At 52.4% G+C, this 14710-nt stretch overlaps 5 protein-coding genes across 5 annotated transcripts; 3 read left to right on the top strand and 2 right to left on the bottom strand.

Moving 5' to 3' along the window:
- Positions 1–2616: 2616 nt before the first annotated feature.
- Positions 2617–3978, bottom strand: CORC01_05922 (guanine nucleotide-binding protein alpha-3 subunit; the record flags this gene model as incomplete). The annotated part of the gene is made up of 6 exons (XM_022617564.1): positions 2617–2716; positions 2767–3005; positions 3063–3192; positions 3247–3375; positions 3439–3784; positions 3855–3978. 6 exons carry the CDS (start codon positions 3976–3978, stop codon positions 2617–2619), a joined length of 1068 nt encoding a protein of 355 aa, XP_022475982.1.
- Positions 3979–5096: 1118 nt separating this feature from the next.
- On the top strand, positions 5097–5264 carry CORC01_05921 (uncharacterized protein; the record flags this gene model as incomplete). The annotated part of the gene is made up of 1 exon (XM_022617563.1): positions 5097–5264. A coding segment is annotated over one exon (168 nt), but the record flags the coding sequence as incomplete, so codon positions are not given.
- A 2749-nt stretch (positions 5265–8013) lies between these two features.
- Positions 8014–8382, top strand: CORC01_05920 (uncharacterized protein; the record flags this gene model as incomplete). Its single annotated transcript, XM_022617562.1, has 1 exon — positions 8014–8382. One exon carries the CDS (start codon positions 8014–8016, stop codon positions 8380–8382), a length of 369 nt encoding a protein of 122 aa, XP_022475980.1.
- Positions 8383–11556: 3174 nt separating this feature from the next.
- Positions 11557–12890, top strand: CORC01_05919 (URE2 protein; the record flags this gene model as incomplete). Its single annotated transcript, XM_022617561.1, has 5 exons — positions 11557–11593; positions 11653–11717; positions 11909–12136; positions 12297–12448; positions 12677–12890. The coding sequence occupies 5 exons, from the start codon at positions 11557–11559 to the stop codon at positions 12888–12890; spliced, it is 696 nt and encodes a 231-aa protein (XP_022475979.1).
- A 232-nt stretch (positions 12891–13122) lies between these two features.
- Positions 13123–13650, bottom strand: CORC01_05918 (uncharacterized protein; the record flags this gene model as incomplete). The annotated part of the gene is made up of 1 exon (XM_022617560.1): positions 13123–13650. One exon carries the CDS (start codon positions 13648–13650, stop codon positions 13123–13125), a length of 528 nt encoding a protein of 175 aa, XP_022475978.1.
- Positions 13651–14710: the final 1060 nt, after the last annotated feature.

Below are 14710 nucleotides of genomic sequence, written 5' to 3'. Positions count from 1 at the left end.
GCGGCAGACTATAACACTACGTTGGCTCGAAAAAAAGATCGGTACGCCTGCTGAACCTGGGGAAGGTGACCTTGAAAAGGTTTCCGGAATGTTCATCCCAGTCGGTGTCTTTCAGACTAGACTGGTACATGTCGTGCCTCCTTCCTGTCTGACTTGCTCTCACTTCACCCTCTCAACGCCTCCTCCCATAACCCCAAAAGAAAGAGAAGTACATTGCATGCGAAAAGGAGTAAGATACAAAACAAGGCAGTCGAGATATCACAAATGGTCCGATTGTGACGGGCGACAGTCAAATCCCAAACGGGTAATCCGAAGGGAAAAGAAGGTTCGGGGGGACCCAGCATGCTGCATCCACATCAATAGCAGTGCTCTGCTGAGTCTGCTCTCTCAGGATTCGTGAGATGGCGCTGACTTCACCACTCATTTATTACCTCACCTTCTTTACTCGCTCACTGGCAAGACTTGAGGCATTTCAAGCCTGCCGCAACTCCATCGTGCAATTAAGCATAGTCATTTAATCCTCCTCATATCTCCGACGATTGTCCCTCTAGCAACTCCATTCTCGTCATCGCCACGGCATACAGCATCTGCACGAATGACCCCAACTACATTCGGTACATACTTGCCTCCATCCCACAGATACCCAAGCAATATGTCGCCATTCCAGCGTCCGCCGTAATCCGTCCGTCTCCTCCCGGGTGCGGCCACGGGAATGCCAGCACCCCGGTAACCACCCACGGGTGTTCGGCCGCCTACTGCTCTACCTCACTTCAGGTAACTATGTAACTGAAAACATGGTGATTCACCAACCAACCGACTGCCCCCCACTCCCCCGAGTTCCACAACAAGAGGACTCCTCCTGACACCGGCGCCAACTCTGCTGCGTCGCCTGGGGTAGGCAGACTGGACCACCTTACCCTTCTCGGGGACATTGGTGGAGAGCTGGAGGAAATTCCCACGCAAGCTTGGCTGGAGTCTCCGCCCTCGCCGAACTTCCCGTTTGCGACTCTACATCTGGCCCCGCCTTCCTTCCTCCTCTCATTACCACTATCCGTACTATATACGGATACTTCAGCTCCATTCATCACAAAAGTCTGATAACCCCAACCTCCCGTCTTCTCAAATACGGGTTGTCTCCATCGACATGCATCACCAAGTTCCCGTCGACAGATATCAAATTCACAAATAGATAACCCCCTCCCCCCTTTATAGCACGTTATCGGTCAAAACACCTCCTCCCCGCCTTTCATGTCGTCCAACCTAGTAGTCCCAAGCCGTTCAGAGAGGCTAGTCACGGAAAAAACAACCAAGACACAAAAGTGAGCACGACATGATGGGGTGTGGGCTGGCGCTGGTGCTGGCCTGGACTAGCTCACGTCCCAGTCGGAACGCAATGTAATATCCTGCAATCTAACCCCCAAATCCAACAATACATCACCTGATGCCGTGGCTCACCACCCCTTGCCATCTGATACGGCTCCCCATATGCCTACTTGATTTGCAGATAGATAGATAGGCACACAGGCAAACAGCATATAATGCCTCTTTCGTTCGCAATACTTCTTGACCCCAAGATGATGGATGAGCGATTCTCCTGCGTGAAGGGAGGGGGTCCACTGAAGATATCACTGATTTACGAGCTGTCTGTCCATCCCATTCGATAGCAGCTTACCCCTGGCATGAGGCTCCATTGCCATCCTCGGACGCAGATACACATGAAGCAGTTAATAGAAAAACGACGACGAAACGAATAATGAGAAAAAGATGCGGCCGCCTCCAGCAGCGCACATAGCCTTTGTGTGATTGAGACGATATAGTGTACAAATAAGGAAAAAAGAGAGTTCATCTGCATCGCTGAGCTTCGAGCCAGCGTTTAGCGTTTTTCTTTCTTTCTTGTGCCCCGATCCCTCTCCATCCTTGTTATTGCCCGCAGCCAAACTTTTTTATCTTCCCTCAATCCCTGGTCGTATTTGGACCTCTAACCTTGTCCTCCTCCAATGGTTGGAAACCCCAGATTGGGTCTCGTGTGTTCCCGTACATCATTGTGTACTGGCACATTCCTGGCGCACGGCTTGTTGGCATATATAGGTGTGCATCATTTAGCTGTCCCACCTCCCTCCAGCTATCAATCAGGCCCATGCAGTACCGCATTCAAAGAGGATAGATGCTGTAGCTCTCCCAAGTTTCGAGCATCATCCCAAAACAAAAGAAAACGAACGGCCAATTCATCACATCGTCTATGAATTTCCCGTTTCCCATGCCATACTCCAACCCACGACGAACTTTTCGTCCCAGAAACGCTTTCACATGGGCATCTGTCCTCCACAATAGCCCGGCTTATCTCGCGTAGGCGGGTAGAAACCGGTTGCGAATGTGCATCTTCAAGCGATTGATTCCGTGATGCAAATGAAATGGATTGCCGTCCTCAATTCAAGGCACCAATCGACGATTCGCTCGCACCCCCGTATCATATTGCAAGCGAGCGTATAAACCAGAGTGAACGCCGTCCAAAAGAGGTACCGCCCACAACGCCCGGCAATGCTGTAAAACGCTGACCCGCAACAGAGGAGATGAATCTAAACATTAAGGAAAATTTGTAGCCGAGTCGACTGGTATTTATAGAATTCCAGAGTCCCGAAGAGCGTTGTTAAGGATCGTCTCCTTGACTGCCGCAAACACGAGTCGGATGTTCGATGTGTCGGTTGCTTGAGTCAGGCTACCGCTGGATTAGCCCCCGCCCACCGAAACGATGACGCCTTCACTTACTGGGGATACAGGTTGAGGTGTGCTCGATTGACCTGGTTGAATCTCCAGAGGAGGTATTTAGCGGCCTTGTTGACATCGTTGCCGCCTGAGTAGTCTGGAAAGTAATTGCCCAGTGGTGAACGCCCAAGCTTCTGCTTGAAGATATCCACCTTGTTCAGGAACAGAATGATGCTCGTGCGCATGAACCACCTTGAGTTCACCACCGAGTCAAACAGCAGTAGACTTTCCATCATTCGGTTCTGTAGTCATTAGTACACGGCATCAAATGGGCTATATAGCCATGTGAGATGACGTACCTGGCTGCTCTCCTCCAGCAAAACTTGATCGTATTCGCTCAGAGCAACGCAGAAAATAATCGAAGTGACATTTTCAAAGCAGTGAATCCACTTCTTTCTCTCACTCCTTTGACCACCAACATCAAACATGCTGAAGAAATCGTCAGTATTTGCAACAGGTGCACATTTAATCACAAAATCTCACTGTATGCTGAGCTGTCCCATCTGAAATCTCGTTTCGTAGATACCAGTCGTCTTGGTTCTGGCTCTGAGGACATCCATCTCATTCGGGAGATAATCTGGTGCGACGATCCGCATGACCTCTTGGAAGAAGCTATTGCCAACAGGTTAACAATGATTAACCCTGGAACCCACTGATCCAATTGGGCAGACTTACTACTCTGCTGAGTCCATCAAGTAGAACTCGGTCTGCCTCTCCATAAGCTGTTCCCGCGCAGGATCGCTCCATATTGACTGGATGGCGATTCCAATCTGGGGATCGATGTGTGCTTGGGGGCCGGACTCGGCTGTGTATTCCATGAGGAAAGTGGCATACGCCTTGTTCTCTTCAATTACCGGTTCGATGTCGAATTGTCGCATTGCCTGGATCACTGCTTTCGCGCATTCGACCAGGTTTTTGAACACAGTCGGGCGGTAGTTGTAAAGTTCATCTTCTGAGTAGCCTTTCAAATGGATGATTTTCATCTGCTTGACTATCGTGGATTTACCACTCTCTCCGGATCCTGCGTAGTTGTCAGCAAGCTGTCTCCCTCGCGAGAACCGACAGGGTTAGACCCCAGTGTCAAAACCTACCGAGCAGGAGAATCTTGCATTCTCTGCGTAACCTCTTAGAATCCTCCTCCAACTGTCGATCGATTGCCTGGCTCTTCTTTTTCTGTTCCACCTCTTCATTGTTTGAACTCATGCAGGCACCCATTTTCCCAGAAAGTTGAGGCTTCAGTCAAGCCGCTGACGGGAATAATGATGCTGCGATTTGGTTGCGTTGGATGTTCGAGTGCAGGGCTCGAAGCGTCGAAATGGTTAGGCTACGCGTGAGATCCCGGATGGATGCACGTTAAATGCCCATAGTAGTATTATGTGACGGCGGCGAGGATAAAATTAATGGCGAGGCTGAGATGGAAGGCAGGGCGTCGTTGGACGATGGTGATGGTGGCTCGTCGGCGGAGAACTCGGCGGTAAGGCAGGCGTTTCGGATCAGAGGTCTTCGTGAGAGTGCACAGCGACGGCAAGGATCGAAAACGACGACGCTGAGTTGGTGAGATCGTTTATCGGACGGAGTGAGGATTGATGGACGGATGATGAGCGACGACCCTAAAGATCGGGGGATGGGCGGTAGCTGTCGAGGGAGATGGGTAGCGAAGGACGAAAGACAAGAGTGCGACCGGGAAGGCGGGCAAGAACAGTGTCGGAGGAATAAATGTGGGTATCACCAGGACCTCGACAGGCGGGCGGGTAAGTGCAATTGGGTATGGCCCAAGCTAAGCACCGATGTACCTTTGGTACCGAGTGCGACACCTTAGGTGCCAGCGAACGAGCGTGAGAGCTGACCGGATGGGTGGGTATATGGAGAGGAGACCTGAGCCTTATAAGACTGAGTAAGATCAGAGATGGTAGACAGACTGGGGGGTGACAAGAAGCGCGTTCGGCCCAGGGAACTAACGGGACAAGAGATCAGGCCGTCCTGGCGGTTCGGATCTGATCTGTCAAGTGACGAAGGGGAGTGAGGGAGATCGGAAAAAGAAAAGCAGGACAGAGGACTGGAAACGAGTAGGAGGGGAGAGAGGGCCAGTGAGGAGAGTGGGTGTGGGTAGAAGGAAAAGGAATTCTGTCGTGCGGGAAAGTGTAAAGTTGATGCTAGTGGCAGACTGGAGTTGCATGAAGCAGCGGCATCGATGGCCAGGTACCTTTGCACCACATTCTACCTATGGATGCCTCTACCTATACCTCTACCTGTACCTCACTACGTCAACGTACGTAGGTAGGCACTGACTACGAAGAGAGAAAGAGAGAGACGGGGAGAGAGTGTGTGTATTCACCAGAGGCAATCCCATTCGCAGTCAGCTCAGACAATCAGACCCATTCGACCCAGACACCAACCACCCACCCTCCCTTCCCGTCGGTCGGGGTCCTCAATCCTCACTCCTCAGGTATGCGGCGGCATGGGTGACAGGGACACGTTCCCAGCGCAGAACTACTATGTAAGTAGGTAGTGCATCAGGCCCCGGCAAAGTTGTCAAGGCAAGGCAAGGCCAGGGCGGTGGGGTGCGGATGCGTTTGTGGTGTGTGGATCGGGATATGTATGGGTCTTGTCTCTTGTGCGTGCGTGGGTGTGTGAGTCTGCGAGAGAGGAGAGAGAGAGAGAGACTTAAAAAAGAGAAAGAGTGTGTATGTGGACGGACTCGGTCTATGCCACCTGCGGGTAGCTTCTTCAATCGACTTGGACAGGTCTTGGCCTGCCGGAGAGGGAACAGGCCGAGCAAGGAGTAGCCGGGAGAGGCATGCACTGCTGATGGTGTAGAGACAGAGGGAGATCGGACAGGGACAAAGTACGGATACTCTGCTCAACTTACCCAAGTGCGATTGTAGCCGACTGCTTCTGGGTGAGTGTATTGACGTGAAGACATCAGCTGCTTGTGGCTTGTCGGTGGACGACATGGGATCAAGCAAGCTCCGAAACCTCCAAGTGCAAGGCTCGAAGAACACCCGGCTCAAATCGTGGGTGCGAGTATTTCGATCGACTTGGGACTGGGCAACAGGCGGCATGTCACACATACTACCTATTCTCGAGAGTTGACACGGACTTTTCCTTCATCTGCCTCATGAGGTGAGGTAGCCTTAGGTAAGCGTGGTGAGGTACTTCGTAGGTCTATGAGGTACCTACCTAAGGTAGGTAGGTACTCGCAGTCTCAGGTTGCTATTGGGGCAAGAGCAAGTGCAAGAGCTCTCTCCCAGAGTCCCAATCTCTACTTTTGGACCAACTCCACTCGTTTTAGTCTCGTCCCCCCCTCCGCCGCATGCATGGTACTAAGCCGCTCTCATTGGACGCACACCCTGGCCAACTCAAGCTCTCGCGAGTCGCAGATATTTACAGCTCATTGTACAGGGTACGTACCGACTCATTTCTCCAGGCATTTCGGGATATTTTCTGCTCCTTGTTGTTCTCGCCAATCCCGGCTGGGCTGCGATTGATCTCATCCCTTTTGATCACTTTTTGATTATTTGACATATCCCCTGGGCGGCCCCCAATGCTGTGTAATATGCGAAGAAGCCGGGCTTCATGGCCTAAAGTGAGGTGAGGCATCAGATAAGTGCCTCAGGACAATTGGGAAGAAATGAATGAAGCTGTTGTGAAATTGGAAATTTGAGCTAGGGCCAGCTTGTCCATCCAAGATGAGGCTTGGCGTGGCATATCCGCACCCAAGTACGGAGGTAGGTGAGGAACCTATTCATACTATGTACGGGCACCAGGCTAATAGGTACTCCTCCTTCACCATACAGCAAAGGCAAACACAAAGTTTAATGGCCCACGCTCCTGGCCTCAACCTTTTTAAAATCAAGGTCCACGTGCGTGCCTCCCAGAGCTCAGAGTCCCATCCTACCACCTTAACTTTCAAGCACTTTGCATGCTGCTCTGCGCTGCTGCACAAACCAGTCCATCCGACAACGCGAATCCATCTGGTAAGGTTCCGCCTCTGAGAAGGGTATCCTCGTCCCGCAATACCGCAGAAAAAATTCATCCTCAAATCAGACTGCTTAACCGCCGCATGGTTCCTGCGAAGTGCTATGCATTCAGGGCGCGCCTCTGCTACGCCTTCTCACTTTCCCATTCCCGCCCGACCCGATCGGTATCTGCACCCGGACTTCGTCTCCTGCCACAACCCAGAATCAGATTATCGGAACCCGCAGTTACCTTACTCTGTATTCGTACCTACTAATTAGGAACCATTGAGCTCGTCTTTCATTTCTTTACCGCCCTTTTCTCTTATATCTTGACTTATCCCCCCATACTTGTCTTATCCATAATCCATCTTCTTCTCTATCCCCTTTCTCTATCGGCCCCCAACAGAATAGTGAGAGGCCACAACCTTGGAGGTATGGCCCTTGATATTGTTTGGACCCTCATTGTCTGTTCTTAAGCCCCAAGAAATTCGGGCCACCCAGGGAAGCACTGGATGCGACCGCACCAGGCGACGGGTGTCCGCATCCGGGTCCGCATCCGGAAGCTTCAGACGCAGTTATCGAGCGAGCACCGTGTTTTGCTGCCAGAAAGGAAGAGGGGGCCAGGCAACGGAACAGGCGTTTCAGTCACCACGCCCGAGTAATGAACCTCCACAGCCCCCAGCACGAACCTGACCCGCCAGCAAATCGAGACATTGGTTTGTCGATAGACCATCCCTTTGCTAGATCAGTGGACATTAGATATTGAATGAAGTTACCGCTTCAACCCAGAAAACGGCGAATGAATCCGTCTGCAACTTGCAATGCAAAAGCCGGCTTCTTCTTCAACAACGCATGGTGGTGATGACGATACCATCTAATAGCCCTGGCACGAGGCTTCACAGTTCAGCGATGATCTTCTTCTTTCCGGCTGCAACGAATCACCAAGCCTCGACTTGAGGCGGGCTAAGAACGAGTGACCGCCATCATATCATTGACGAGTAAAGTGGCATTCAGTCATCCCGACACTACAGTCTGAGCAGAACAGACGGATGAGCTCTACCCGCCAACTAGGCTTCTGTGGCGCGCGGCCGGCCTTATTCTCTCCTAGCTGACTGTGCAGATCTGCCTGTCCGGCATCGACTATTTTGCCATTTACGGCTTCATCATTGACTACCTAGTACCTACTGCTTCGATCACCGCCCCGCATCACACCGACAAATGCAACCCATCTCTCACCAATGCACCAAGGCGAGGCGGAATATGTAAGCTGCACGCGGCCAGAACGTCGGCGATGCTAAGGTTACGATGCGCTTGCGAATACAGATACAACAGGTCACAAACCTGCTGTCAGTGTTTGACCGGCTTCTCGGCTAGTGTACTCGAGGTTCATCAGCCACGTTCCAACGTTGCACTGTTCCACCATCCCAGAACTCGGCAACTCAATTGCTCGACAAGCCATCGACCTTCCCCCCTCAGCTCAACCTCCCAAACGATATTCAAAGGGATTCTTCTCTTGTTACACGGTGCCCAGACTTTCCTCGTGAAGCATTGGGGGTGGGGTATACGAACAGAACTGCAATTGACCACATCCAAGTCGGACGCGCAGAATTCGGACCACGAAAACCTTGTACACGCTTTGGGCACTTTCGTCGCTCCTTGAATTCCAGTCTGGCTGCAGCCCCATCCTGGCTCTTGGCCATTCTCGCCTCAATTTGAGGCTGCACCTTCGCCTCGGAGCTCATCGAGCCCAGTCAGGTTCGCATCTCAGGCTCTGCAGTTCACCATGTACGCTTCAACCACACATAGCCGGAGGGCGAGTTACCAGAGGTGCTTAGTCGCACAATGAATTTCAAATCGGTTCCCTCTGCATTGCACCACTATGCAATTCTTCTTTTCACGACATCAGTCTAGCTTTTCGACGAGGGGGTTTGATTGCCGGCTTGGGCTTGATTGCCGACTCCGCACCAGAGCTTATGTTGTAACAACATTTCACGTCTCCTGGCAACTCTTCCGCATGAGTTTGGCAGGCTGTTTTCGTGTCAGGCCCGACCGAGAACCTCTCAAGCGTTTACAGGGGCACCGACCGCTTGCTTTAATCACAGGACAACCCTGGTCTTGTTCACGCTTTCGTCGGAAAATCAACCCTGATTGGGCACATGGGAGTGAGTATCCTCTGAGCGCCTCACCCCATCGACTAGCGTCAAATTGCCTGGCGGTTCGCTTTACTGGTCCTTTGGAACAGATGTCGGCAGGGAGCACACGTGGGAGAAGGAGGCATCAAGTCTCATCTTCTCTGACCAGTTTGAAGGGCCGAACACACAGACATGAGCCAGTCAAACAACCAAACGGCCCGCTCGCGATTGAGCACTTTTGTGATCAATGTTTGACAGACTTTATTTATGCCACCTCGGTCTCGTTTGGTCACAACAGCGTAACCAGGGGCACTTGCACGTATTCCACGTGCGCCGCCGGTGTTCTCGCTCGGCCAAAAGCAGTCATTCTGCAGCACTGTAATCGAAGATGAGCAGGAAAGAGCGCCTTGCAAACAAGGCAGCCTTACTGAGGGCTGTCTGATAAGATCCTCCGCCAGAAAGCCTTACGTCTGATTACTCTGCTCAGGTGATATTCTCGTCAATATCTCCTGCCAGACTTCCTTATCAGCTTCCTGAAAAAGACAAGCTCCCATGCACGTCGACCTCGTTGGATGTCCTGTCTCTGGCTTGGCGCAAGATCGCAACTCCGGCCTTCACGCCACTGCTCGGCGCTTAGCTGGCTGGTCTCTTATTTTGGCCAGGCAGTTCAGGCCGGGATGCAGTACATTCTCCGATGAAGACCTACGAGGCCCGCCTTTGCGACAACGGCCCACTTTTGAGCCGGCAAATCATACAAACACCCCAGCAGCAGTTAGAAGAGACGTGCATTTCGACGATGGCCAATAGAAATCAACAATGCGGTCCTCGTATGCGTACTGAGTCCATGGACATTGCACACAGCTGGAGATGAATTATGCCGTTCCTAAGATTGTCATCTTCGGCTCGGCGACATCGCTAGAAGCCCGTTTCATGACATCCGAGACCAATTTGTACTCCGTGTGTTCAAACAGGGGCATGTTCAGCTTCTGAGAACCGTGTCGGAACATTTTGGTCCGTCGATTGTTCGGACAGTGTACTCGGTCCTCTCAGGGTCCTTTAATGATGCTTGCCGGTTATGGCCAACATAGAACATGATTGACCTTCGGGACTCCGACGCACAACGTGTCTGTCTGGTCTTTCTAGAATTTCACCAGCCAGGCCGGTAACTTCAGGCGAATGGCTGGCCCTCGACTTCATAGGCAACGTGTCCCACGCGTCGACACTCGAAAAGGGTGTGCTGGGCTTTTCGAGGGTGTCCCGAATGTTTCATGTCGCCTCTTGAAAAGTCCCGTACCTGACTAGTGTTTTTTGCTCACAATACGCAGGCAGTTCTGACTTTTTGATTTTGTAATCGCATTCTGCCGCTGAGGAGTCGAGAAACTTTTTGAGGGGGAGGAGATCGGCTTAGATCTGGGACGAACGGAGGCTTCGTGACGCATAATTCACCCAGAGTTTTGCCTCGCAACGTCCCCCTTCAAGAAACTTGAGGAAGAGGGGGGTTAAGGTGTAAAGTGGCAAGGGAAAGGTACTGCTTTCGGCTTGGAATTAGAGGTGTGGTAACAATGGCCAACGATTCGGTCGAGCTTTCTTTTCGCCACGTGCTTGAGGAGACACATGTTCCGGGATGTGTGTTTTGCGGGTTCGGAAACAACGTCTAATGTCGTTTTCTCGATAAGGAAACTGTAAGCCAGCCCATGAGCTGTGTCCCTGGTTTCTTGTCTCTCTGCACCATTTGTATTGTACACCTCGGTTTCTCAGGACTTTCTCTACGTCGTTTTGGGTGTGAGTTGGACTTTGATTTGGTAGTGCAGGTGAGCTGAGCATTTCAAGCAAGGGACGTCTGGGATAGGTGCCAAGGAGGCAGGACCGAGAAGCAGTGGGCGGTTGATGTGTGGGAAACCGTCCAAGAGGTGGTTTGTCGGGCGGTTTATACGAAGATTGTCCGTAGTCCGGGCGGCTCGTCTGCAACAGCTGGTCGTCAGTGGTTCGGCATGACATCCGACCGGTCCAGTTGCACCGGTGTGAGGCGGCCCGGACCATTCGTCCGGCGCGCGGCCGAACAGCCCCGTAATTTCGGGTTACATGATGCCAAAAACAACAACGTGGCGCAGGTGACCCGCATCATACCAAGGATCTTTTTGGGAATTTTGTGAGCTTCTCCAGGGGTATTTCCAATCGTGACAAAGCTTATGGTGCTGAATACACTGTCTCGAAGAGGGCAGGATCACAGGCTGCAGTCATCTACCGCGCGGGATGGGTTCCTGCGACATGAGGATCAGCGAATTTGCGTTTTGAGATTAATGATGATGATGATTACACGATGAGGCATTGTTTGCGAGAGACATATGGTGAGCGAGCTCTTTCCGGGTTCCCAGATGGATCGCGCCCCCAAAGCAGTCTCCTGATCGTGTCGCTCTCAAGGAGACCGGCCTTGTTGGTATGGCATCATTACGAAAGACACGGTAGCGCCCTGATACAAGCCATACGCCATCGTAACGAGAGGTTTGAGATGAGAGACAAGCAGGACTCGCCATCGGGCTCTGGGCATGAGAGAAGGATAAATGTCGCAACGTCCTCCACCCTTGGATTTGAGAATCTCGTCTTGTCAACCACCAGACACGACATCAATCCACAAACAGTACCAAGACCCAACTCATCACGATACGATATACTAGAACGACGTCGAGAATATCCCCAGCACCATGATCCCCACGAAGCCCATTGTTCTCTACGGCCACAGTACGTTTCAAAAGACAACTCACCACCCTTGAGCCCAGATCCTGATGTCCAGTCGCCAGGTTACTGCCCCAACCCGGCAAAAGTGGTCATGATTCTCGAGGAGCTCAAGATACCGTATGAACATGTACGTCCTAGATCTCGTCCTACTGTTCCATGCTTGGTTCACACCACACCGTCCCTGGTCCTAAGCGTCCAACCTCAACTGCCATGTTCCCATATTGCAAGGCAGATCGAGAACCGTCTCTCACGAGATAGATAGCCTTCCGACCCGGAAGATAAAAAGCTTTCTTTACTCACTCCAAAAAAAAAAACTAGATCACCATTGACCTGAGCGTCGTCAAAGAGGAACCCTACATCTCCATCAACCCAAACGGCCGCCTCCCCGCTATCAAGGATCCGAACACGGGCGTCATCCTCTGGGAGTCGGGCGCCATCGTCGAGTACCTTGTCGAGACGTACGACAACGAGGGTGTGCTGTCCCTTGTGTCTCTTGAGGACAGATTTCATCTGAAGCAGTGGTTGCATTTTCAAATGTCGGGCCAGGTACGTTTTTTTTCTATTTGCTTACAACTTGTATTTGTATGCGTTCCCTCGTTTTTCGCTCCTGTTATGTACATGCCATTACTAGTGTTATTCAACGGCATAGTACGAATTGTTGGTTTCAAAAACAACAACAATAAAAGTCTTACCGATGCTCATCTAGGGGCCGTACTTTGGCCAGCTCGGGTGGTTCAAGCTCTTCCACCCCGAAGACGTCCCGAGCGCCAAGGAGAGGTACGAGGAGCAGACCGTCCGCGTCCTTTCTGTCCTCGATCGTGCTCTCAAGGGGAGAAAGTTTCTCGTTGGAGACAAAGCGTACGTTGAAAAATAAATAAATGGGGTTCTCTTCCCCCCCTCCCCGCCTCTTCCGAACAATACATACCCCTTTTCCCCTTTTCATCTGGATCTCTGCATGCTATGAATAGCACTTGGCTTCCGCGCCTCTCCACTTTCCCCAGAAAAAAAAACCACCACCCACTATTCCGATCCATCCAGAGCTTCCGTGATCTACATCTGCGCATGAACTGACGACGATGGCTTCAGGACCTACGCCGACATTGCTTTCATGCCGTGGGACTATCTCGCCAGAGTCCTCCTCGGCGAGGGGTGGAATGACAAGTGGGAGGTCGACTCCAAGTATCCCGACTACGTCGCCTGGGCTGAGAGGATCCGCGCCCGGCCTGTCGTCAAGAATACCCTGGAGGTCATGGGAAAACAGCGGGCCGATGAGGAGGAGCAGGCTAACGCTCAGGAGTGAGTAACGGAGTCAAGTCGTATGTGAGAGCTGGCTGCAAATTCGTGTATGTGTTGTCGCACAGGGAGTCAAGAACCGTTTTCTCTCCAGTAGGGACCTATATGGGATTGCCTGTATGTGAATATATGCAAATGAAAACATGACGGCTTTGGAAGCATTCCGCCTTTTCCTCAGCCATCCTCCTGGTTCACGAGGGACACCATCAACTGAACCGGCGAAGAGGGGACAAGGCAACCTAGTCTTCCCAGATCGCAACCTTGGCCTTCTCAGCCTCCTCCTGCCGGCGCTTCTCGGCAACCTTTTCTTCCTCTCTGCGTTTCCGCTCCTTCTCCTTGACAGCCTTGTCGTAGGCCCTCTGCTCCTCGGTCATCCGAGGCACCTTCACGCCCAGGGCGCTGGCAATCATGCGCCGTGCCACGGCGTCTGTCTTTTCTGGCCTGGGGCGCGATGAGGCGTCCGGACCACCCGAGGACGCGGCAGCAGGAGTGGAGTCGACGTTGCCGTAGAGGTTGGGGAAGGACTTGTCCGCGGCGTTGTACGTCGGTGAGATGGGGGTCGGCGGCGGGGCCTTGGCGCCGTCGCTCTTTGGTTCCGCGGCCTCTTCCTCTTCCTCCTCTTCCTCCTCCTCGTCTAGGTCCTCGTCTTCCCAGGAGTCCGCCACGGTCTCTTTGGTCTTTTTCGTGGATGGTGCTTTACTGTTACCGTTTATTGAGAGCTTGGAGAGCGAGGACGTGACGTCTGACTTTCGACTTGAGGAAGGCATGATGATGCGAGTGTATGTGTATGTGTAGACAGATGAAAAGGGGGTGAGACAGATGATGTGAGAGTGAGAAAGACAAAGAGAGGGGACAGGATGTGGCTTGAGAAGGACAGGAGGTTGAGATAGCCGGGAGCCCGGGTGCGGTTCCGTCGGGAAGCGAGGTAAAGAGTGGGTAAGGTTCCGGGTAGCAGGGAAGGTCGAACGGTGGAAAACGGGGCGGTGGTCTTTTGGAGACGTTGACGAAGGAACAAGAGGGTGAGGAGCAGCTTGCAGCCGGAGTGAAGTTGGATACTGGAGAGCGATCCTTCGAGACAACTACGAGGAGACCAGGGTCTGATGAAAGTACGGTTCACCCCGTTCGTGCGTTAGCGAGGCTCCTCGAAAAAGCAGGATGGGAGAAAGGAGAAGGATAATAGCAGGAAACAAGTTCTGGTAGACAGCTTGAGGTAACTCGAAATGGCCTCGGCTCCTCTCAGGTGTGCGAACGGACTGCTGGTAGACGGGACGGCGGGACTTGGATGGGCTGTTTGTTCTTCGAACCCTTTCCCATTGTGGGGTTGGTTGGTTGGCACGCCTTCCCCGCAACGAGTCAGAGGCAGTTAATAGACAGTACGAATTGAGCAATTCGTCGACACATGGCTGCCCCTCACCGAAAAGTTGCTTTCGGTACCTACCTAGGTACGGAACCAGGGCACCAACCACTGCCGTGTCCGGCTGGCCCACGCATCAATCTGTGGGGGGGAGGTCGTTTTGAACTTCTGGAGCACCTCATTATGTAAGCTGCCCCGCCGGCAAACGGGGCCGAAGTTCTTCCTGGTTCCAGAGCCAACTCCCGCCTCCGCCGCGCGCTGAGTGGCCAGGCACAATCGGCAACGTCAGTGCTCATTGATTTTTTTGGTGATGTCGTTTACTCTTTAGTCTCCCCCCCGACTGTCTCCATAATAGCTTGAAAGCCTACCTACTCAACTCACCTACACTCTGTATTTGTAAGGCGTCAGGAGGCGATGCGCACCGCGATTTAGGACTCGGAGTCCTTTTCACCCCCCCTTCTGCTGCAAAAACA

Source organism: Colletotrichum orchidophilum (genome assembly GCF_001831195.1).
Source record: "Colletotrichum orchidophilum strain IMI 309357 chromosome Unknown Scaffold_42.1, whole genome shotgun sequence".
Taxonomy (NCBI): domain Eukaryota; kingdom Fungi; phylum Ascomycota; class Sordariomycetes; order Glomerellales; family Glomerellaceae; genus Colletotrichum; species Colletotrichum orchidophilum.
This window is presented reverse-complemented; position numbering and strand designations above follow the sequence as displayed.